Source organism: Arvicola amphibius, chromosome 5 (assembly GCF_903992535.2).
Source record: "Arvicola amphibius chromosome 5, mArvAmp1.2, whole genome shotgun sequence".
NCBI lineage: Eukaryota > Metazoa > Chordata > Mammalia > Rodentia > Cricetidae > Arvicola > Arvicola amphibius.
In genome coordinates, this window is record NC_052051.1 from 28,286,105 (window position 1) to 28,310,058 (window position 23,954).

The following is a 23,954-nucleotide window of genomic DNA, read 5'->3' on the forward strand; positions in this document are numbered from 1 at the left end:
GGTCGGAAAAAACTGCAAAGCAAGGGGACAACTAGAAAGCGGGATTGGGCCTGAGCAGCCTTGGCACTGCCATCTAGTGTTCAAGGAGCCGCGGAGAAAAACTGTGCCAGGGTCCTTCTGCCCTATGGGTATTTGGCATTTGGAGGATGTGAAGGAAGGTTTCAGTTTAGCAGACAAGTATAGATCCTGGCAAGTGAATTAGATTTTATTCAGTTTTCTTCTGTCCAGTAGCCCAACTGAAATCTAAAAATTTTTAGAAATTTTATTCTCGATTAAAATTAAATGGCTAACATAAATAGGTTTCCTGTTATGATGTGTTTAACATATTTCTTCAACAATTAAATGGGATTGAAATAGTTTTTTTGGATTAACAGGGCATTGACAACTTTCTTAGTTCACTAAGTTTTATATTGACCAGTTGTTTTCCTTCCTCAGCTTGCTCTTGAAAAATATGAGGAAATGTTTCCAGCATTTACTGACTCCAGAGAATGTAAATTATTGAAAGTAAGTACTAAAGCAACTTTGAAGACAAAAGCCTTTACTGTTGGGTGATGGCACCAAAGTGGGGCAGCTGATGGGTGGCGTTTTCATCAGAAACTCTTCGGGGTGTACTGGTTACTGAACTTATTGCTGTAATGAAGTAATAAAGGAAGTATGTTTTGGCTACAGTTTGATAAGCTGTCCATCCTGGCACCAGGGGCATGAGGTGTTTGGTCACACTGTGTCTTCAGTGAATAAATAAGCAGAGAGAAATGAGTGCTGGTGCCTCACTTGCTCTGCCCTCTTATTCAGTCCAGGACTCAAGAGATGGTGGGTCCTCCTTCTTTAGTTCTTCCTTCTTCAGTTAAACCTCTCCTGAAACACCCAAAGATATGTTTAAATAGTGACAAAGTCGACAACGAAGACAAGCCATTACTTGAGCACCTCAGACTTGGCTCTTTCGTTGTAGATATTCCTATGTCAAGAAGGTCTAGTGTTTAACACTGTTCCAAAGTAGGCAGACTTGAAATAGCAGTACAAAGCTAGATCCTCTTGGGTAATACTTATATCTGGATATATTCTGTTTTATGAGATACTAGGAACATCAGTTCATGAGATACTAAAGTGGATTGTGTCTAAAGTATTCCTTCAGAAACAGGACTTTCTAGCTTAAAGTATTTTCTTGATTTTTTTTTAATATCACCAGAAACTTCTAGAAGCCCATGAAGAACAGAACAGTGAAGCCTACACTGAAGCAGTAAGTTACGCCTTTAGGGAATGTTGCATTTTTAAAGGTTTATAGTATAAAAATTCATTTTTCTTTACCTTGTGTAAATTTGAACATTTATTTGAATGTAGCTCAGTTGCTTGTATTTTCTAAAGATGTTTTGTTTGTCCACAAAGCTCGGTCCTCTAGGGTTGGAGAGATCGCTCTGTGCTTTAGAACAGTTGTTTCTCTTTAAAGGACCAGAGTTGGATTTCCAGCACGCCACAGCTCACAATCATTTGTAACGCCAATTCCAGGGGATCCAGTGCCCTCCTCTGACCTCCATGGGCACCTGACACACACATTGTTGTGAGAGTTGTCTCACGTAGTTTTAGTGCTGAAAACAGTCTGACAGTGTAAAGGAGGGCTTATGGTTAAGACTGAAGTATCAAATCTGGGCATTTGGTGCACTGTGGTGTATTTGTGTTATAGGTTACTTTCTTTGTACTTGAGTTTTTTTTTCCTATTTTTTGTTTGTTTTATCTTTTGTAATCGTGTGTTCAAAGTCAAGCAGATTTCTCAGCAGCCTGGGATGACTCGGCTCCAGTCCTAGCGTGACAGAGAAAAGGGAAGTCATAGCTTTCACCCTCAAAGCACTCTGACCAGTGTCACCGTCTTTCTGCGCGTGCGCTGAAACCCATCAAGGGGGTCTGCCCCATCCCCTAACTATTTGATTGTATTTTTTTCATGGTCAGTAAATAATAGTTTTCTTCCACCTTTCTAACTCTTATGCCATGTCCACTGTCCTCTGTATAAAGAATTTACCTTTGCATTTATAATAGCTTTTCTGAATTGCCATGCACATGTTCACATATAGAGAAAAATTAAATGCACAGGCTTATGGAATAAAGGAAATGGTTTTGGGGGAGTGTTTTTGTTTATTTGTGTTTGTTTAGTTTTTTTGAGACTTGGTTTCTCTGTGCAGTGATCCTGGCTGTCCTGGAACTCACTCTGTAGACCAGGCCAGCCTCGCACTCACAGAGATCCATCCGCCTGCCTCTGCCTCCCCAGCGCTGGGATTAAAGGTGTGCTCCACCACCACCCGGCTAGGAAAACTGTTTTTACTGAGGAAAGTTATAAATTAGAATGAACAATTTCTAATCAAAGTCAGTGGGTTATTACAGTAACATCTTCAAACAGCTTAGGTCACAGTCATATTGTGTTTTCAGTATATTTCAGGGTATAATTCCTGTTCTTTGTTCCTTAAACCAGGTGAAGGAGTTTGACTCAATATCACGCTTGGATCAGTGGCTGACCACCATGTTGCTTCGCATCAAGAAGTCCATCCAAGGGGATGGAGAAGGGGATGGAGACCTCAAGTGAAGTGCCGACATCTTTGTGGCATGCAGCTCATCCCTCTTTAGTTTTGTCTTCAGGCAAAGCAATCTTTCTGGGATGCCCATTTAATGACTTAATTTTGTTGTAAATAAGCCACACAATTTATGTCATAGTTTCAGCTCGCCATGTCTGTGTTACTGTGAGAATGGGAAGCTTCTATTCAGTTTGTGGTTATGACAGCCAAAGTATATAATGCTTATCAGAGTCCTCATAGTTTTCTGAGAAGTACTGCCGAATCTTATTCCTGTTTCTCTGATATTTTCAGGGCCCATGGTCAATGTTGCCATGTGTTTTTCCTTTTTTCCTAAACTCTGGTACTCAACCCAGTTTTATAGATGCTTTGCAAAGACATTGTGCAATGGTATCTGGATGGACCCTTTATACAAGTGGTTTAGTTTAGGATGGTTATTAGGAATAAGTTTTTAATTCAGATAGAAACTGTCTGGCTTTCTTTTATAGTTATTTTGATGGTGCTAGTGATGAATTCATTTGCTTTTTATTTTGCCCCATATGCTCACATGTACATAGCAAGCACTGAGAACAGCTGGGATCTGTTGGCATCACTTGCATTATAAGGGGAAGGAACTTGCTGGCAGGTTCTGTGGTCCTATTTATTATATGGATGAATGTCAAGGTGGATTTCATTGATAATATATTTTTTTAACTTACACAATCTATGAGAAATGGATTTTTTTTCCCTTACCAAGAGTTTCCACTTTTAGTCATAATGGAAATCTCTTCATATTTGCACAGAAATGTTATAACTGGTATCTCCTTTGTTCTCACACTTACACATTCCTCACATTGTCTTCTGGGCCATGGTCATGCCAAGCTTGAGCAGAGCTGGACAGAAGATTCCAACTGAAGCTTGAGAATGTGTGGTTAGTGTCTGTACGGTGGACATAGTAGTTAAGTGGGAGTCAGTGTGGCATGTGTTTGTTATATCTGGTTGGATAAGAACCTTACCTATGTCTGATGGTCCCTGGTTTATTCTTAACTGAAGTGACTTCACGTGTATGTACGAGTTCTCTTGTCCCATTTGATTTATATAAGATGTATTCAGATTTTGACTCTCCCTGCTACTTTACATGCTGCCACAGTACTGTAGACATGGTCTTGCTTCCTGAGTTGCCTGTGCATTTGTATGCTGAGATGACCTGTGCTTAAAGAGCATGTGTCCCTAGAAGTACTTCCTAGTCCTAATGCACTGCTGTCATGTGACAGACAGGTATGAAATGGCCCTGGCTGGAGTAGGGTTGGCGGCACGAACTATGCAGTAGAGTAGCTATGCCAGGACCAGGGTTAAAGGAGGAGAGCTTGAGGACTGTTGAGAAATTCAGATCTTTCAGAAGTGAAAGTAGCAGGATGAGATTAGAGACAAGGTTCCTGCTCTTCCAGGGGGCCCAAGTTTGAGTCCCAGCCACCCATATTGAGTGGCCCCAAATCACCTGTAACTCCAGTTCCCCCATGAGTTCTGGGTACCCTCTTCTGCCCTCAATAAGCACATGCATACGGATAAACATATATACATGTAAATGAATATATACTACATGTAGGCAAAACATATATAAAATAATAAATCAATTTTTAAAAATATTTTTAAAGAAAATATTAGCAGGCAATGAAGTTGAGATTGGTCCCATGAGGGCAGGTGGTAGGTCTCTGTCAGGCACTGTGAAGACTCTCTAGCCCTGACCTGGTGGTAAAAGGGTGTTTGTGCAGGGAACTCGGAGGCCTCCACATGTCTGAAGAATGTGCCCAAGAATCTGATGATTATTCCTTTTCCCTTCAATGGTTTTTGGGGTTTATTTTCTTTTCTCTCTTTGCACACCACGTCAGGGTTTCTCTGTGTAGCTTTGGAGCCTGTCCTGAACTTGCTCTGTAGACCAGGCTGGCCTCAAACTCACAGAGACCCGCCTGCCTCTACCTCCTGCATTCTGGGATTAAAGGCGTGCACCACCACCGCCTGGCACATTTTTGGGGGTGTTCTGAATGATAGCTGGCTGTACCAAAGGTAAAATTTGTACTTGAGCATAGTATATCCTTCTTGACTCCATTAGAATCTCTTCTGCAGAGACAAACAGAAAAGTTAGTTATTGGGCTAGAGAGATACCTCATCTACTGTTCCAGAGAATCCGTGTTTAAGTCCCAGCAACCATATGAGGGACTCAGCTATCTGTACCTCCAGTCCTAAGGGATCCACCATCCTCTTCTCGCCTCCACAGGCATGCATGTAGTACACAGACTTACATGTAGACAAAACGCATACACTTAAAAATGAGTTTTTTTTTTTTAAAAAAAAACGGTTTATAGAAAAGTGAGTTATTGCTTTATTCACAACTGGCTACAAGCAGCTGTGGAAGAGAGATGTGTAAATGGCTAGAAATCAGTTCCAGTGGGAGAGCATTTGAACACTGGCCAGTGTCTGTACTCTGCCTCACTACTTCAGTCCTCTGGTGTGATGATTTAAAAGCCACATGGTATCTTGTAAGACACTTTGGTTTACCTTTCATCATGATTCCCTACCATACCTATCTAGAGAAGTGTTGGGTTTTTAAAGTAGTGTTTGTATTCTTTCAGTTGTTTGCTTTTAGTAAAGTTAATTGAGTGCTTGAGCAAGCATCATAGACACTTATAATCCTATAGTATTTAAGAGGATAGAGTTGGAGAATTGCTTTGAGTTTGAGGCCAGCCTAGGTTACCCAGTGAATTCCAGGCCAGCCTAGGTTACAATGGGAATCCTTATCTCAAAAAACAAACCAAAACAAACAAAAAAAGGAAAGGCTGAGACCAGTCAGTGCTTGGGTTTGTTTTGTCCCAGCACTTGGGAGGCTGAGGCAGAAGAGCATATTTCCAGAATAGACTAGAATAAACACTGTAGCAAGACCACCTAAGAACAGACCTGACAGAAGGTAAAAGAATGAGGAAAAAATCTAGACAGAAGTATGCAAGCTTACTTTCTCCAAATGTCCTGTGGACACAGGGCAGTGCATTGTCTCAAGATGCCTAGGTGTGGGCTTTCAAGGCCTCTAGAATATGAACAAAACACAATGATCATTTGTTATAGTTCTCATACTTGAGAGCATCTGGGGATAGTTCATAGTTATGTCAGTTGAAAAGCTTTGCTTTTGTGGCAACATTTTTATAGCTTGTGTGAATTCCTTTTTTATTTAATGATATAAAACAGTATTTTTGCACAGTTGTAACCATGTGTGGTGGTGTCACTATAACCAAAGTATATGCACCAACCCTTGTGCATTTATTGTTCCCTCTGATGTTGTGCATTTAAAATGTCCAAATACAAACCTTTGTGACTGTGGAGGATCTGGCAGCACAGCATGCCCGTGACCTGCCTGCTGCAGTGTGAACTATGACCAGTAGCAGGCCCTGTGATGTCCTGAGTTGCTCTCAGGCAAGGGAGTACATTATAAAACTAACCATGTAATAATAAGTCTACCTTAGGTGAAAGGATGTTTTATGTGAACTTGTACAGTAAATAAAGTGGAAATTATCAATAATGGTTTGACTAGTCTTTGCTCCCAGAACTAGTTGACGTTGTTTCTATCAGGCTTACAGTACTGACATTGCTGATGCTAGGCTTTTCGTGGCATGCTCACCCGATGGTTCTGCTGGCTGAGGTTTAGAAGGAAACCCTGTATCCTCTCTTGCTGCGAGTCGGGTGCCAGTGGCTGCCAAGCTCATCTCTTCCCTTCCTTGCATCCTTTGAGCTTCACTGTCACTTGCAAGGCAAACAGAAAAGTGGCTGCTGGAAACTGTTGAGTTCTGGGAGGGACCTGGCAGCCCAGTGTTCCCCTTCCCTGCAAAGGCCATCTGTGGCCTTTTTCATCTTATAGGCAGGTATCTCCACAGGAACTATTGTTGCCCTTGGAGGTGGGAAGTACAGCCCCTTGCCAGTGAGTTACAGAACTTGGCCAGAGCTAAAGCAGATTCACAACTTACAATGAATGTGCAGTAGGCTATCAGAAATTGTTGGGTCACTGCAGGTCTGGAGACCCCAGTGTATCTCCTCAGTTGATTTCCTTACTCTAAAGGAAGTTGGAGCCTGGCTTCATTAGCTTGTACAAATGGCCAGAGTGAACAGTTACCATGGTCTGACATTCAGCAAGTTACAGTTGTGACTGGACACAAGGTTTGGTGATTAAGAGGACTGGTTCCTCTTTCAGTGGACCCCAGCTGAATTCCTAGCATCCACATGGTGGCTCACAACTGTCTGTAACTCCCATTCCAGGGTATCTGATGCCTCTTTGGGCACCAGGCATGCATGTAGTACACAGATACAAATGTGCAAGCAAAATACCCATATACATAAAATCTTTAGAAAGTTAAATTTAAACTACAAATCTCCCTTAGTTACCAACAGCAAAAACCCAAAGGTTCTCACTACTTCCTGACCCACTTTTTAAACCACTACAGAAAACTTTGGTAAAACCAAAGGCTGTGGAGCCCTCTGTAGTTTGGACTATGTTGAAAAATGTGCCGAGGGCCATGTCATAAGAACAGCAGATGGTAATTAATAATCAAGGTGTCAGCCACCAGGAATAAAAATATCTCTGATGGAAAAACCTTGTTATGCAAGGCCACAAGGCTACAGACTCCAGAATATCTTCTGCTTCTGTCTGTAACCTCGCATGTACTGCTGCACATTTCCCCGTATGTAGTATGTTCACTGTTGACATAAGTTTCTGTCCCACAGCCTTTCAGTCCCAAAGAAACACACAGAGGCCTACATTAATTATAAACTGGTTGGCCTTTTAGCTCAGGCTTCTTATTAACTAATTCTTACATCTTACATTAACCCATATTCTTTTCTGTGTTAGCCACATGGCTTGGTACCTTTTATCAGCAAGGCATTCTCATCTTGCTTCCTCTCTAGATGACGACTGCAGACTGACTCTTTCCTCTTCCCAGAATTCTCCTGTTCTGGTTGCCCCGCCCATACTTCCTCCCTGGCTTCTAGCCAATCAGCATTTTATTAAGATACAAGTAACAAATCTTTACAGGGTACAAGATAATTGTCCCACAGCAGTTCATCTCATGAATACATCCCAATCTAGTGGGCATTTTTGTCTGTGGATTGTCAAGATGACCCCTCCTTAAGTTGTATTGCAATGTTAGCTTACACAGAGTTCTGATGAATAATAATGAATACAAAGAAATGCTATGCAGTCAAGGCTTCATTTCCTCCTAGGAGATTCTTTAGATCACAGTTCAGGTTGATAATTAGGAAAATAGTTGAATTTCCCCAGCTGCCAAAGCAACCTAATGGCTGTATGCAGTTTCTTTGCTAGGTCTGGCTGATACCCTAGAATAATGATTAACTCTCTGCACAAATTCCTAACCTCAGTTTTATAATACAGGTATGTAACCTAAAGACTCAAAGTTCAGCCAGCTAACTTTTTTATGTGTAAAAATGTTGGGTCCTGGAATTGCATAAGTGACAGGAACAAAAAAAACGAGCTTTTGTTCAGAAACACTGCAGGAAAAGTTATTTTAACTAGTTGGGGCTACAGAAAATAATTTGACTTTATAGCCTCAAGAAAGTCAAGTTTCTTTTTATGGTCTTGAGTTATACACAGGACAGAAAGTGCGGTTTGAGATTTAAAATGCTATTGGTGTCACTATGTCTTGGGTAGTGCTGACTGAGCTGTTTGTAAAAGATTTATGTAACCTGAGGCCACACAAAAAAATTTAGGACACCTCTCTCTCTAAACCCAACACTTTGAGTCCAAGAAAGCCCAGCATTTATGACTTCTGATCACAGATATTAGTTCAAAATGTTTATACACTCAGAAGGATGGGTTATAGTACACAATTCCCTTATTAGACGCCTCAGTAGTTTAGGTTTATACACTCCTTTAAAATTCCTTATAAGAGTACCTCTCTAGATAGATAACAAAATGATTCTTTACTCCCGTAATTTGCAGCCTGCCAATGAAAGTTGGCTCAGAAAAAAATGTTCCTTCCTCACTCTGTGACAAGTTATTTAGAAATAATGCTTGTGAGTTATCAGGATGACTCTTTTTAATCAATTAAGAATTGGAATGTGATCTCTGTGTGACTCCTATATAGCCTGAAAGATTTTATTGGGTATATAAGCTGTGAAGAACAAAAGAAGACACAACAACATGAGAGAATTAAGAAAGGAATCTTAAGTGTCTCAGATTTAAAATGTGTCAGACTGGGCTTTGCTGTGAACTTTCCCTTTGAGCCCTGTGTGCAGTTTGGAAGCTGGTTCTTTCAGGCTGTGTTAAGAATGGTTGGAATAGTACTAGGTCAACTCTTCGGCAACCCCTCCTGATGCTCCTGCTCCGAGAGTGTGTGCTGCCAGAACACAGCAGGGACCGACTCACGGAAGGCAGCCCCGATGCTCTTGCTCCGAGAGTGTGTGCTGCCAGAACACAGCAGGAACCAGCCCACGGAAGGCCGCCTTGCATTCTCACAGACAAACTGCTAGGGTTGATAGGAAGATGCCACAAAGTGGCGTTAGCTCCAAGGTTTATGTCCTTAAAAATCACCTTCCTCTCCTGGGAAGAGACAAAAAACCTACATAGCCACATGGTCACTCTGACTTGTCACTGCAAAGACTGGTAGGGTGCCCTTACATTATACGCTCCCCAGCTCAATGCGGGCCACTGCTAAGCAGGGGCCATTCTTCTGTCCGACACTGTGGAGGTCAATCACCTGTGGTGATTGTATAAATAAAAATCTACAGACCCTGATTTCAAGTTTTAATGTTCATGCTATTAAAAAAAATAGACTAATTTCAGTTAAGAATCTTTTTTCTACAGACCATGTTAGAGTAATGTAAATAAATTTGGAAATGCAGAATCTTTACAAAAACATTTATTAACACATTAATCAATTTTATTTAGAACTTTGAAAACAACAAATTCAAGACAGTTCTTCCAATAAGTAACAAAATAATCTATTCTTTAAATTCCTTCTCATCAAGATGACTTTATTCCATAACACAGTATATCAGCTGGGCAGGTTTGCTCTTACCAGTTAAAATGATCATGTGCCAGTCACTAGTCTTTTGTTTGTTTCTGTCTGTAAACACAACTAGGATAGCCAGGTCATAACTGAATGTGAGATAATTCAGCCCTGAACTTTCAAGAGCAAGTTTGAAATATTATAAGTGCCTGGAACACCTTTTGGTGACTTTAACAGCTTTCTTGAAGTCAGCACTGTGGAAGGACCCTCAGTTTCTATTATAGTGCTCTGTCTTCATTCTGAACTTAAGGTATCTTCCTCTTAGAAACCAGAGTGTTCTCACAGCAAGCTTAATAAGTTAAAAACAGGAAACATCAACTAAAAAGCAGAATAATTCTCCCATTAAGGCGCTCTTAAAATTAATGCTTAAGGGTCACACATGGCGAATGTCCACATACTCAAGGCCTTGTGTTCATACATCAGGAATAGCAAATGCCACAGAATGCATTTTTCATAGTGAAGTTTGCTGAGCACTAATTCAGCGTGAGAAAGCCAAAGGAACATTGGAGACATTTCTGGTTCTTTATCCACTGGTTAAGGCATAGGAATTGAGCATGCCAAGGCTTCTGGTACCCTCTAAATCAGTGGTTCTCAACTGTCCTAATTCTGCGACCCTTTAATACAGTTCTTCATGTTGTGGTTACCTCCAACCTTAAAATTACTTGTGTTGCTACTTAACTGTAATTATGCTGCTGTTCTGAATTATAATGTTAATATGCTATAGAAACCCATGAAAGGGTCACTACCCACAGGTTGAGAACCTCTGCTCTAGCTCCTTACATGCTCCTAAAGAGGTGGCTTTGTAGCAATGACTAGTCTGTGTCACCTTCCACTTTGGGGACTCTGGACGTTATAGAGAAGCCTGGTGGAAGTGCTTGAGATTTGCCAGACTCACTCAGCAGGCTGGTTGTAAAAATGCGACTAGTCAAATGTTCTGACACCTCCTCTTCATTTCTCAAACCTCTGCAAACGAGACAACTATTTTGCTAGATTCTTTGGTAGGACAGCTTTGACTTAATCTGATTTAGGGAATGAATTAACAGCCACATCTCATCCCAGGTTGAATTTTATGACCGACTCCCTACCTGCACACATGCTAAGGTACTATCATTCCTCTTCGTGTGTACAAATAGGGGGTTAGGGAGGAAAAAATGCAACCTTCAGTTCCATCTTAGGGTCCCCAGAACAAATCCTATTTTCTTTTATCTCAGTAAGGAAGAAATAACTAACTTGTAGAAAAATGCCCTAAGAGTATCAGAGCGAAGTAAACACACATGGAAGTATAAGGCAGGGCGAGACCAGGAGACCACGAACAGCGCTTTCCCAAGCTGGGTCAATGCTGTGTACTCTGTGATTAAGACAAGCAGTGGTTTAGACATCAGGGGAATCAAGCATTAGTGGGACTGACATGTACAGCTACCCCAGGGTTAAGTGATCGGTGCTAAGTACCATATTTGTTGATAAATGTAGCTAAGATCATGCAGATCAGAATGTTTCTGGAAAAGCTTTAAGTGTGATACAGGCGTGCAGGGTCATGGAAGTTTGGGGAAATGTTCAAGGCCAGTCTTGCTATATCTCTGGACAGACACCTTTTTTCTCAGCCCCTGGTGTCACCTGAATGCAGCAATTACACAGACTGTTCAGCACACAACTTCAGGCTCTCACTCCATGTTGGTCAAGGTGGGAAGGTGTGCAGGTATTGAGCCTGTCTGTGACGTCAGCTCACCAAGCTCACTGATGGTAGTGGTAAGCAGAGCATCCTGAGACACCACTGTTTTGCAAGCAGTGTCTGTGGAACTATTCTCCTGCATGGCAGGCACACTGCCTTGAACTTCCAATACGTTATTAAAATGGCTATTTTCACCAAAAGATAATAATCTACCTGAAAGTTTGGGTGATACATATTCATCATCAGGTTGTTCTGTCGTATGTCCTTCGTCATTCTTGGGTGAGCCATCTACAATGACAAGGAAAGACTTCCACGGCGTATTCTTATCATGTATCTACAAATAAAACAAAAGTCACTTTATGTGTTTCTAAGTCTCCCAATTTACAGATACTTATTAGTAATACATGCATCTTTTAAAACAACATTCTCTCTTCATTGCCTGGTACCATGGCACACACCCATTAGAAAAAAATAATCCTAGCATATGGGAATCAGAGACAGGAGGGTCATGCTGGGTCCGAGGTCAGCCAGACTACAGAGCTAAACTGTTTCTCAATCAAAAAGTAAATATTTAAAAAATGATTTTTAATTACAAAAAAGAGCAAGCACTCCCTGGCTATTAAATATGCTTTCTAGTGGACCACCCTGGCACTAATTACTAAATTAGTACAGCAGCCTCTGCAAAGAAGTGTTTGGCATAGACTTGGCAGTAGGGGGCCTTAGCCTTCCACCTTATTCCCTGGATGTCATTGCAGGACATTCAGGAGAGAGAAAACCTTGGACTCTCTAGATAGGAATAATGACAGGTATTCAGGGTTAGCAACCTACACACCAGAAGGGCTTTGTTTTTAAACAGCCTACCCATCACTTACCGAGGTGTGCCTCCGGAGAGTGGACTTGTCAGTAAATGTTCGCCCACACGCATTGCACATGAACGGTTTCTCTCCGGTGTGGATGCGATGGTGGCGCTGGAGGGCATTTACTTGGGTGAACTGCTTCCCACACTGGTCACAACAATAAGGCCGCTCTCCTGCACACACAGAGAGAAGGAAACTACTCAGTGACTTCTCAGTCTACTTTATTTAATGCTGGATACACATCTGCGTAGCCTGAGCACTCCCCAAAAGGGAAAACTACACCACAATGACTCAAGGAAGCGGCACCTGGTAGAGGTGCCAATCAACTATACTATAACACCCAAGAACTTAACAGCTGTACCAAGAATAGGTCAGTTCTGTGCAGGCAGCTGACACTGTGAAATACAAACCAGTATCCATTGTAATACACTATCCTAATAACAAATAGCATGTGGTGTGCACGTGTGTACAGTAACATCCATTCTTTCTCCCTGTTTATATCAGAAAGACTTGCATCCATTCAAGCATAACGCTCAAGCTGTCATAACACAGGAAGCTGTGTGCCCTTTGACTAAACACCCATGCTGCACACAGACTGTCCCCCATTTGCATACTAAAGTGTTCTCACTTTTCACCTTATCAGAACTGGTTCTGATTTCAACTTAACCAGAAACTGGGCCTATTAGGTGGCTCAGTAAGTAAAAGTACCTGCCAGCAAACTGGAAGGTCTGAGTTCAGTCTCTAGGACCTACATGGTGAGAGGCAAGAACCAACTCCCACAGTTGTCCTCTGACCTCCACGTGTGTCAAGGCACTTAGTCACCCACACACATACATGCACAAAATAAACTTAATTAAACAACAACAAGACAAATAAACAAAAATCTAAACTCAAAAGCATAAAAACCATGTGGGAAGCCAGGCCAGTAACCCTAGTACTTGAGTGGTAGAGGGAGGATGATCAGGAATTGAAAGTCATGACCTAGAGAGCAAGTTCAAAGGCTGTATGAAAATCTATCTCAAAAATGAAAACATAAAAATAGGGGCCCACGAATCAGTGCAGCGGCACAGTACTCATAGCATGTACAAGGCTACATGGTCAAAAGCCCAGGAGGGAGTGAGAAGGTGTAAAAATACCATCATATATAATTATACTTTAACTTAAAAAAATCACTTTAAAAATGCAATTATAGCCGGGTAGTTGTGGCGCACGCCTTTAATCCTGCACTTGGGAGGCAGAGGCAGGCAGATCTCTGTGAGTTCAATGCCAGCCTGGTCTAGAAGAGCTAGTTCCAGGAGAGCTAGGGCTGCTACACAGAGAAACTGTCTCAAAAGATTAATAAATAAAAAATACATTAAAAAAAAGTCATTCTAACAAAGTTTGACCATTTTCTCCTAAAGCTTCAATTCAGAATGAATTTGAAATGTGCCTCACGGTGTTGTATTCTTAATTCTCAGGCTGCTCACTATTTGAAGGCTATGGAATCTTTACGAACTGGCTGCTTCCTGGATGGCTGGAAGTAGGTTAGTAGAGCAGATCTTTAAGATTATACCAGCCCCTGGTTCCAGCTAGTCCTCTCTAGTCTATATGATATGAGGACACCTGATTTCCTGCTGCCATGAGCCTGGCCATGCTTTTCCCACCATGAGAGAAGGAAGCCTGGGAAACTTGGAGCCACTATCAGTCCCCCCGGGAAGTTAATATAGTCACAGCACACCAAAGCAACACTCTCCGAGTGACTTTGTAATCTAAAACTTGTGAACTGTTTTCTTTGCCAGACTGAACTCTTCTCTGGCACTGTGCAGCCATACCTGTGTGGATTTTAGCATGCTGGTAAAGGGAATTCCGCTGGGCAAAGGTCCGCAAACACACTTCACATTTAAAGGGTTTAGATCCAGTGTGTATTCTATTATGGTGTTTTAAGTACTCCTTAGAAGCAAAACTCTTGCCACATGTCTCACACATGAAAGGCCTTTCACCTACATGAGAAAATGAGACAAAAGTAGAAATAGTCATTAAGAACCCCTGCAAGAGCTGGTCTCCTCTCTACACCGTGGCAAGCAGCACCAGACACTTTCTAATTAAACATCAAACACATTACTCTTGCTACTTGCTAAAAGTGGTGAATCTCCTGGGAAATCCAAACAGCAATCCATTGGACTAGAATCAATGATTACTGTTCGGACAGCTCAAATTTAATAAATTTCGTTACTGAAAATAAGAACATTTTTACAACTTTGGGGATTTGTTGGATTATTTTCAATAGTGTTTCTGTAGTTCGTTATCAGAACAAAAGTCCCACACAATGGATTCTCAAGCAGCTTCTAGGCTGGCACACCAGTCAACCTGACTAGACTGCAGGGCAGTTTCAATGTTGTACATTCTCTGTTCATTCTTCCAACTCACTCATGGAGTCAACTGGTGTGCTCCTAATTTTACAAACATTAAAACATTGGCTTTCATAAAATGTTAATACATTAATAGTTATATACAATGACCAACTCTAATTTAAATCTGTGATGTGCCACTGACTCCTCCGCAGCTTCCAGTGGTGAGCTGCATTCCTGGAACACATGGTCCACGCCTCACCTGTCAGGGCGGCCAGTGTGAGTGCTTAGATATAGATAGTGCAAGCAAAGGAAGGCCTGGGTGAGTACGATACACGCTGATGGACTGGGTTCTATGTCCTGTTTACATCAAAATTTCAACCACAGGACTGCAATGCTGAGCCAGAATAAAGCCAACTTAAAATAGAGGTAATCTCCTCTCTAAATATGAATATTTATCATGTAAGTATTTGCTCCTGGTTTCTGTCCAGGTTTTTCAACAGTTGGCACTGACCACGTTGAACTGTTCATTGTTACAGTCAACATTCAAGCACATATGTGCCCATAATTGAAGAGTCCTTCCTCTCAGACCAGGTCATGAGTAGGGGCATGGACTTCCAGCCCCTTGGAACATTTCCTTGCAGTTGGTCCATCATGTTGTTCCCAATTGTTATTAAACATAGCAAGAAGAGAGCTGATCACACAGCTTTCTCAGATTTTGGATAATCTGTTTAGGACAGACTCCTAGAGATGAAAAGTTACAACAACAGGAACTGTTTCATCTCTCTAGACCTGTGTGTCCTATTTTAGCACCTTGTGCACAGACCATGCCACATGGACAGCAGCTCTGCAGGGAGCAGGTTGATCTGCAGTCCTCTCTTACTAGATGGAAAAGCTTCATAACCTGTCCTGCCATGGTGGATGCCAACTTCTAATAAGCAACTGCAGCTTTCTTCTATAGCTAGAAAGACAGTCAATCACAACAGCGTGGGTATTTACCTGTGTGGCACCTTTTATGATAAATCAGCATGTGGTTCTGAGTGAATCTTGCACCACATTCATCACAGATAAAAGGTCTTTCCCCTGTATGAATTCTGAAAGTACAACATTCAGATGATAACTCAGGGTATATTTCAAAGGTCACTTTGCAATACAATCTCCAATTTCCTCTGTATTGTGCAAAACCATTTCCTCCAAGAGAGCTGAGAAAACTGACTGATGGCACAGTCAAGAGTTCACCATATGCTTGGTAGTGGTGGCCCGAGCCTTACACCTTTAATCCCAGCACGTGGGAAGTAGTTATAGGTAAATCTCTAATTTTGAGGCCAGCCTGCTCTATAGAGCAAGATCTAGGATGGCCAGGGCTATACAGAAAAACCCCATCTCGAAAAAAAAAATAGTTTACCATAATCCCAACACAAATGGTGTTTCCGTACAAGACCAATGATGCTGTCTCCACTTAGTTCCACATACCAGAGTAGAGCCACTGAGCAGCTCCTCCATCTCGCCTCGACCTTATTCATGCTGTGAAGCCCTGGAGGGCAGAGAGTGCCTTTGCATACTTTATTATTAAAGGGTATCACTTAATATTTGAAGCCTCCTCATTTGGAATAAGCTTAGGAACTATTGCTGACAAAGTACTATATGACCAAACATTTTGCCATCATTTCCTAACACATGACCAGTCTGCCAGCCTAAAGAGAGAATTTGCTCTCAGATTGCTGAGAAGCACACAGGAGTACTTCAGTTACAGACAGAATGGTATGGCAATCACCATGATCTGCTGAGTACACTCTATACGAGCACTTTGAACTCAAAGTGAACGATGACAGCCACCATGCTCCCTCCCCACAGTCTGTGCCACCATGCTCCCTCCCCACAGTCTGTGCCACCATGCTCCCTCCCCACAGTCTGTTGTAGGTTGGAAGGCAAAGGCAGAATACAGTAGAAAATTCAACTGCTCAGCCGGAATGAAAACATATATACTTAGAACTATAAAGAGGCACATGCCTTTGATCCCAGCACTTGGGAGGCAGAGGCAGTCCCATCACTGAAAATCTAAAGCAAGCACAGTCTACACAGTCAAGTTCAGACCAACAAGAACTACACAGTGAGACATTGTCTAAACCAGTGGTTCTCAACCTTCCTAATGCTGTGACCCTTTAATACAGTTCCTCATAGTGTGGTGACCCCCAATCACAAAATTATTTTCATTGTTACTTCATTATTGTAATTTTGCTACTGTTATGAATTGTAAACATCTGATACCCAACCTCTATGAAAGGGTCATTGGACACATCCCCACAAACGGGGTTGCAACTCATGGGGCAAGAGCTGCTGGTCTAAAACAACAAAGGAAATCCTGTAAGGAAACAAATATGAGAACTCACTATCTACCTACAGTCTGAAAACAAATAGAAAGCATTGTTCAGAGGCTGGAGAGATGGCTCAGCAGGCAAGGCACTTGCTGTTCCGGCAGAGGACCTGCATTCAGTTCCCAGCATCCACGTGTAGCTCACAACCACTGGTTACTTCAGTTCCAGGGGATCTGACATTTGCCTTCTGACCTCTGAGGGCACCAGGCACTTACATGGTACACATACGTACATGCAGGCAATACAACGTATACATGAAATAAAAATAAATACCTTTAAAAAAATTAAAATATGTTGTCTGACTCTTAGATCCTAATTCTTAGATCACCCAATGAACGGCACTTTCCAAACCCAAGAGCTGAAAGAGCAGTAGAGAAGTGTCTACAGCACTAGAGAAGTAAGTGAAGAAAAAGCCCAGCTCTTGTTCAAGTACAGAACATCTTGAGACCTCAGGCCACCTGGAGGCCAGGCACACAGCACCCAGCATGCTGGATGGTTCTGCTGTACCCTGGCCTCTATGCTTGGGAGGAAGGGCTAAAGAACCATTTCCCAGACCTCCACACCTCCAAAGAGGATTCAGTGTTGCCTCAATTTCCCAAGTCCTAGATAGCACCAGTGGGGAAATGAAGACCCACAGACACAAACATGCTGGTCCACGTCCTAAAGCCATCCCCAGCCACCCAGTGCACGTTAGCACTCGGGAACCCTCTAGTACTTGGGAAATCACATCCCTGCACTCAGGATGGCCCTGCTACACACAGCAATGTTCCCAGGCAGTCGCACCTCATGTGGGTCTTCAGCGCTGAGGGCTGTGAGAACTTGGCCTCACACTTGGTGCAGCCATAGGGCCTGTCGCCCGTGTGTGTGCGCTCATGCATCCGCAGAGAAGTCTTGGAGCTCAGGCCCTTGCCACACAGGTCGCAGCGGTGCCGCTCGCCACCACCCTCGTGCACCTGCAGCACATGCCGTTTCACGTCCTTCTTACGCTTGAACTTCTTTGCACACAGCTCACATGGAAAGTGGCGCTCACTGCTGTGCACGTGGCGCTGATGGCTCTTCAGGTTGCAGCGGTTGGCAAAGGTCTGGCCACAAGTGTCACATCGGTACACTACTTCAGTGGCCATGCCGTGGTGGTGCCTGATATGTTTCAGGAAACTCTTCTCATACAGGAAGGCCTTCTCACAGACTGTGCACTGGAAGTTACTCCTCTTCTCCCCATCCTTCCCTTCTTCCTCCTCCTTCTCCCCCTCCACTTTCTGCAGGCTTTCTTCCAGTTTCACACCAGCAGGGGAAGACTCACTTTTGGAAGCTGGTTCCGTCTCCATCCTTTCATGGTCTGGGATTTGGTCCTGGGGACACCTGTCATTCTCTGCAGCTTCCTCCTCCTCCGCATTTGTCTGTTGCTCTCGGAGCCTTCTTGTATATTTCTTTTTAGGGATTTCCACAAACACTTTTCTTCCAGCTAGCCTGCCACTAGGTCTTCTGATTTTAGGGTAGGGAGGCTTAGCCACGTCTTTCTTCTTGTCCAGTTTCTCCTTGCACTTCCTGGATGGTATTTCTTGCAAGAGGCCATTATCAAAACTCTCTATTGGATAGTCAGAGGTATCAACAAGGCCACTGGAGTGAGCATCCTCCCCTGGTACACTTGCTTTGGAGCTGGGGGTCACACTCACCTGGGGGCCACTGCTGGCCTCCACCTCCTGAGACTCTGAGAAACTCTGTGATTCCAGAAGGACTGACTGCAGCATCTGCTTCTTGAGCTGAAAGCATGTTTCAGTCAGGTCCAAACACTTTAGCTTTTCAGCCACTTCCAGCATCCGCTGCACCCGATCCTCTTCTACCTGCACCCTGGCCGTATAGACAAACTCCAGAAATGAAGCAAAGTCAACGACCTGAAGTTCATTTAAGCAGACATTAGTCCTGGTACCGTCTACACTCTTCTCATTCAAGAACACCTCCTTAAAAAACTTGCTGGTGGCTGCCAGCACTGCTTTATGGGCCATGAAGTCTTCACAGACACCCTGATACTCTACTCTGACTGTGACATCACAAAGATGGCCCAGAAGTCGGAGCTCGTGCATCTCATGCAGAAGGTTCAATGGTGAAGATTTGGATTCCAGCAAAACTGTGCTGCTTTCCATCTTTCTTCTAAAAACAGCTTTGAAAACAAAAACAAGAATAAGCTCATATATGAATCCCGGAAGAAAAGGGACTTGAAATTATCAGGGTTTAGATTAATTCTTGAAAAGATAAACGGTAACTAACAAACCCAACTTTTCTCATTGAAAGATTCAAATCACAGCTGGATGTGGTGGCATGATTTATAGCCCCAGGTACAATCCAGTATTTAGATGGATAGACTCAGGAAGATAAGGAGTTCAAAACCAATCTCAGCTACACAGTAACTTTGAGGCCAGCCTAAACTATGCGAGACCGCATCTCAAAACAATGAAAGCAAACAAACAAAAACACACAGACAAGGCTAGAGAGACAGCTCAGCAGTGAAGAGTACATACTGATCTTGCAGGGGACCCAAATTTAATTCTTAGTACCCACATTGGGTGACTCACAGCTGCCTCTAATTCCAGTTCTAGAGGATCTAACCTCTCAGGTACCTGCATTCACATGCACATACCCCAAGCAAGACATACACACATTATTAAAAACAAAACGAATCTCAAAAAAAAACCCACACACAGACACACAGAGTAAAATTATACTTCACTTCTTAGCAGTTTTCTAAAGTTCCTGAATAGGTTTCATGAGATAATATTCATGAAAACAATACTGGCAAGGCTTCCCCCAGTGATAAGCACAAATGATTGATTAGTTTGCCTTTAGTGAAACTCAAGGCAAAAATTTGCTTACCAAGGTCATTTCTAATCTACTAAAAGACATACGCCAAAAATATAGGAAAATCTGTGTCTAGTTCTTTGGGCAAGAAATAGTCATTTGATAATCACTGTCACCACTGAAAACTGTTGCATACTTCCCGGGAAAATAGTTCAAACCCCTATTCTCATGTGCAATGTCCTTAAATGCCTGGTAAATAGAGATACTCTCCTGAAATAATTCCGGTTCCCTGGCATTTCTAAACTGTGCTACCTTGAGCAGGCTAGAGCCTCTCTGAACTTTCAATTCCTCCTCTTCGAAGGCCCAGTTATCCCAAGGTTTTAAGGAACACAACACTGCAAACACTTCCAGCTGGTCTGACATTTGCTGTTTTGTAGTGGGCTTCCTACATACCTGAAAAGGTACTGAGGGAGCCTCATCTTACAGGTGACAAGCTAGTAAGATAATTGGTTAATTGGCTGATAGGGTCTTAAAACTAAACCTCAAATGGCCCCTCATGGTCTATGTTTAACTGAAGTTTCTCGAAACACCCCTTACCCCAGCCTCACCAAATGAAAGTTGTTTCTCCTGCAGTTGCCATGTCCCCCAGGGCTCTTTTGGACTCTAAAATGCTAATCCAGCTTCATGTCTTCTGCTCTGTGGACTCTTCGCAGAGGCCTCTGTCCCTGAATCTATCTTCCCTCTCTAGGTTCCATTTGGTTTCCAAGTCTCCTCCATCCGGAGTACTCCTGCTGGTCTTCACCATTGCCTGTCCGTCTCATTCAAGAGACCACTACCCATGGTACCCAGGCTCAAACACAGAAAAGACTCTCCTAGGGAGGAGACTGTAAAATCAGCACCTGCGGAAGGACTAGCTACCTATCAAGGAAGCTTAAGTAAAGGAGGCTTGCCTGAAGCAGTAGTGGCGAGCCAATGCTCTCCAGAGTTCCCGTGAGAAGCCCAGGAATATGAAAAAATTGTATGCTTATAGCCTATACACATATTTCTGACTGTATTAGGACTGATAGCTTCTTTTAATCCTTTGCCCTGCATTCTCCCAGACAAGGGAACATTTTGAACAAACACCCTGTTATCAGAGGTCGTAAATTCCCTAGTTCCAGCTCAGGAAGATCTTCCTGAAATGCCATAAATCTCCAAGCTCAAGCTCAGAGGACAGCACTCCTTAGATACTAAGACGCCAAGACGCCGTAAATCCCATTATGTATTCTCTGTCCTATGCATAACTTTTGACTATATTTTTAAAAGCTTATATTTCTTTCTCGGGGAACCAAATAATTTTCTAGCTAAGTCAGAAGTCATCGTCTGTCCGTCCTCCCCCACCCCCAACGCTCCAGCAGTGGTTTTGAATAAACTTGCTTCTAGTTAGCAGACTTCCGTGGTCTGCTCTCCGCTAATTGCGTGATTCCAGGACCCAACACCGGGTCCCAGCGAGGGGACAAAGGCTATAGACCCCTCTCTACCTGATGCTCATATGGCTAGCCTGACTTCCTAACACCTCGTTCTGCCCCCTAAAGGGAAAGTCCTTCCAGGAGACCTGGCAGCGACTTCATCATCGACCAAGAAGACCATGAGCAGATTTCCTCGTTTGCCTTCCAAATGGGGCGGGGGGGTGGGGGTGGAAGAGGCAGCCACCAGTCATGTTGAGCGGCTATTTGTGGCCTGGTGACAGCTGTGTTCCACTGACACTCATTGGCTTTCTGCCGCCTCTGGGAAGGCCGAGCATCCTCACCAAGGTCGCTAAGTAGCCCTGGGGTCTGGACTTCCAGGCTAGGCCTCCAGGAGATGCTGCTCTCCGCAGCGTGCCCACTCTACAGGGATCCTGGCTCTCACGCAGGGTATAAAGTCCTGGTGGCTATGGCCTCTCTGACTGCACCACCTCCGTCCCCACTGTGATTCCCCCAGAGTCCCAGACGACCAAGGATCTTCCAAAGCTACGGGGAGAATGAACTCTTGCGGCCAAGGTCCAGCCTCTTGTCCCCGATTCCGGCCTCCAGAGCCCAAAGGGACCAAACTAGTGCTCTCGGCCTGGGTCCCCACAGCCCGCCGTTCCAAGGGACAGCAGACGGAGGACAACTACTAAGTCAGACAATCTGCAACTCACCTCGCAGTCGGTACCTCTGCCGGGCCCGTACCCCTGGAACAGTCTCGCAGGAACAGCGGCACTTGGGGACCACGGAATGGTTGCCACGAGCGCGCCCCGCCCCCTAGTGGGCTCCGCCCCCTGGCAGGCCAGGAAGGCGCTGCGCGCGCAAGTCCAGCTGCAGAGGCGGTTCCGGCCGTTGTGCTGGGCGCTGCGTGGTCTTACGTGATTTGGGGCAGGGCGACTGGCTGGTAGCTCCGGTACGTGAACCTGCTGCGAGCCAAGGCCACGCCTCCACGCCTGTGCAGAAGACAGCAATGGCAGAGGGGAGGAGGGGAAATGGGGGAGTGTTAGTTGCCCAAGTTGGAAGTACCTGGGGCTACATTGTTGCGTTCTTGTCCTCAGCAGGTGGTTATTGCAGAGTAAAAGGGACAACTGGAGCAGGAAATCAACCAATCACAGAGCACCCTGACTCTGAACCCAGTGCCAGTGAAAGAAACACACCCTGTATTTGAATCCTGGGTCAGGAAAGAAACATCTTTATCCCTAGTGTCAAAAAAACACACTTTGTCCCTAGGATCAGAGTCCGTGAAAGAAATATGCCCTGGTCCTAAGATTAGAGTCAAAAAGCTAAAAAGGACCACTGAAAGAAACACAGTTTGGCCATGAAGTCAGAGCCATCTCTGCCCTTGACCAGCTAAACTAGCCAATCCCTGAGCAGGAAAGAACTCACCAATCCCCTTTCTCCCTAGGAAAACTGCCCCTAAGAAGCCCTATATAAGCCTCTCCACCCTTCAGTGATTCCTCCTTCCCAAATCTCTTTTTCAAAAGAGTCTTGGATGATGACCTTCATTGGTCAGGGCAGAGAAGAAGAACCTAGCGGGACATCCCTTGGGCGACTGAGCTGAAAAACCTTGCTGAGACGCTCCCTAGGGATCCTCAGCAAGGCCAAGCAGAACAGAAGAACGTTGCTAGGATGCTCCTTAAGGGAGCTGAGCAAGACCAGCTGGAGAAAAAGTTGTAACCACTTTTCCTCCAGCTGAGGAGATTGCTACATTTCTGCCGGGGGCTTCCCTTTAGCAGAGTGTTAGCAAAAGAAACATCTTGGGCGGGAGAAGCAGCTAGAGCTCCCATAAGAGAACAGAGCAGAGCTCAGCTGTAGTGGCTCTCCAGGAGAGGAGCAGGATCCCTATATCCTGCAGGGAGACCATCCCCCACTGCACCCCAGCTTCAGCCTCACTAGTCAGTACACCTTTCCTCCAGGGCTGAGCTGTCCTATTACGGCTCCAGCCTCTAGAGCTGTCCTATTGGGGCTCTACCCTACCAATACCGTCTAGAGCAGCTCGACCCCTCCAGAGCTGTACTATTGAGGCTCCACCCCCGCCCCATGCCAGAATTGTCCTATCATGGCTCTACCCCCTCCAGAGCTTTCCTATTTCGGGCTCAACACCCCTCACGCCCAGAGCTGTCCTACTGTGGCTCTACCCCTCCAGAGTTGTCTTTTTGCAGCTCTAAGTATATCCTGGCTTCCTGATGAGTCAGGATATCCCAACACCACTACTGTACCACATTCCTCTACAGTTATGTTGCTGGAAACAACTATTAGGCCCTCCTGGGTGCCGTGATGGCCCAGATCTCATCGTAGGCATGCTTGCTGTGGCGTGGTGGGAAGGACGGTGCAGTGCTCTAAATGCTTCATCTTTTTGGGGGGGGGGGGAGGGGGTTAGTCTGCCCTGGAACTAGCGCTGTATGTAGATCAGGCTAGCCTCGAACTCACATATCCGCCTACCTCTGCCTCCTGAGTGCTGGGATTAAAGGTGTGTGCCCCTACGGCTCCCTCCTTGACTTTAAAACCTGGTAATATGAAAGCCCTGCTTAGATGTCCAATTCCTGTTAAATGGTGATCATGCTTGATGCTTCAACTCACTGCTAAAGCTTTGCGAAGTTGCCTCCATACTGACATTAGCCAACAAGGCATCTTCCTGCCGAGAACAAGAGAATAGACAGTCTCGAGTCACTCTCCCTTCGTGGAGCATTTAGTTTAGGGAGATAGTGCCTTCCCCTCTTTGAAATGTACACAATCTTCTAGAAGAGTAACATACAGACCCCATCTTTCTCTAAGCTGTGGAAGCTGCCTATTTAAACTAGAAATGCCCACTGGGATTGATAGCTTTTTTAACTTGGCAAATGCCTTG

General features: G+C 44.0%; 2 protein-coding genes across 5 annotated transcripts in view; one reads left to right on the forward strand and one right to left on the reverse strand.

Moving 5' to 3' along the window:
* Napb (NSF attachment protein beta) overlaps positions 1-6,102 on the forward strand; it is a 39,011-nt gene extending 32,909 nt beyond the window's left edge. For both annotated transcript variants that reach the window (XM_038332034.1, XM_038332035.1), the window contains 3 exons: positions 436-504; positions 1,187-1,237; positions 2,459-6,102. In XM_038332034.1, coding sequence (XP_038187962.1) covers positions 436-504; positions 1,187-1,237; positions 2,459-2,569 — 231 coding nt within the window. In that variant the 3' untranslated portion in view covers positions 2,570-6,102. The remainder of the gene's footprint in view (positions 1-435; positions 505-1,186; positions 1,238-2,458) is intronic.
* On the reverse strand, positions 185-21,910 carry Gzf1 (GDNF inducible zinc finger protein 1). Of its 3 annotated transcripts, none has more exons than XM_038332033.1 (7): positions 21,781-21,910; positions 17,610-18,984; positions 15,451-15,545; positions 13,936-14,103; positions 12,140-12,297; positions 11,481-11,601; positions 185-855 (listed from the first exon to the last, which is right to left on the reverse strand). In XM_038332033.1, the coding sequence occupies exons 2-7, from the start codon at positions 18,965-18,967 to the stop codon at positions 845-847; spliced, it is 1,911 nt and encodes a 636-aa protein (XP_038187961.1). In that variant the 5' UTR covers positions 18,968-18,984; positions 21,781-21,910; the 3' UTR covers positions 185-844. The 3 variants fall into 3 exon arrangements, with proteins under 3 accessions (XP_038187961.1, XP_038187960.1, XP_038187959.1); XM_038332032.1 differs by lacking the exon at positions 185-855 and adding an exon at positions 6,268-6,323; XM_038332031.2 differs by lacking the exon at positions 185-855 and having other exon boundaries at positions 9,434-11,601.
* Positions 21,911-23,954: the final 2,044 nt, after the last annotated feature.

Coding starts and splice junctions, on each gene's coding strand:
- Gzf1 (XM_038332031.2), bottom strand. CDS start 18,967: ATGGAAAGCAGCACAGTTTTGCTGGAATCCAAATCTTCACCATTGAAC. Junction 12,298..13,935: donor GCATGCTAAAATCCACACAG/GTATGGCTGCAC, acceptor CTGTGTGTGCAG/GAGAGCGGCCTTATTGTTGT. Junction 11,602..12,139: donor CTCTCCGGAGGCACACCTCG/GTAAGTGATGGG, acceptor TTTTATTTGTAG/ATACATGATAAGAATACGCC.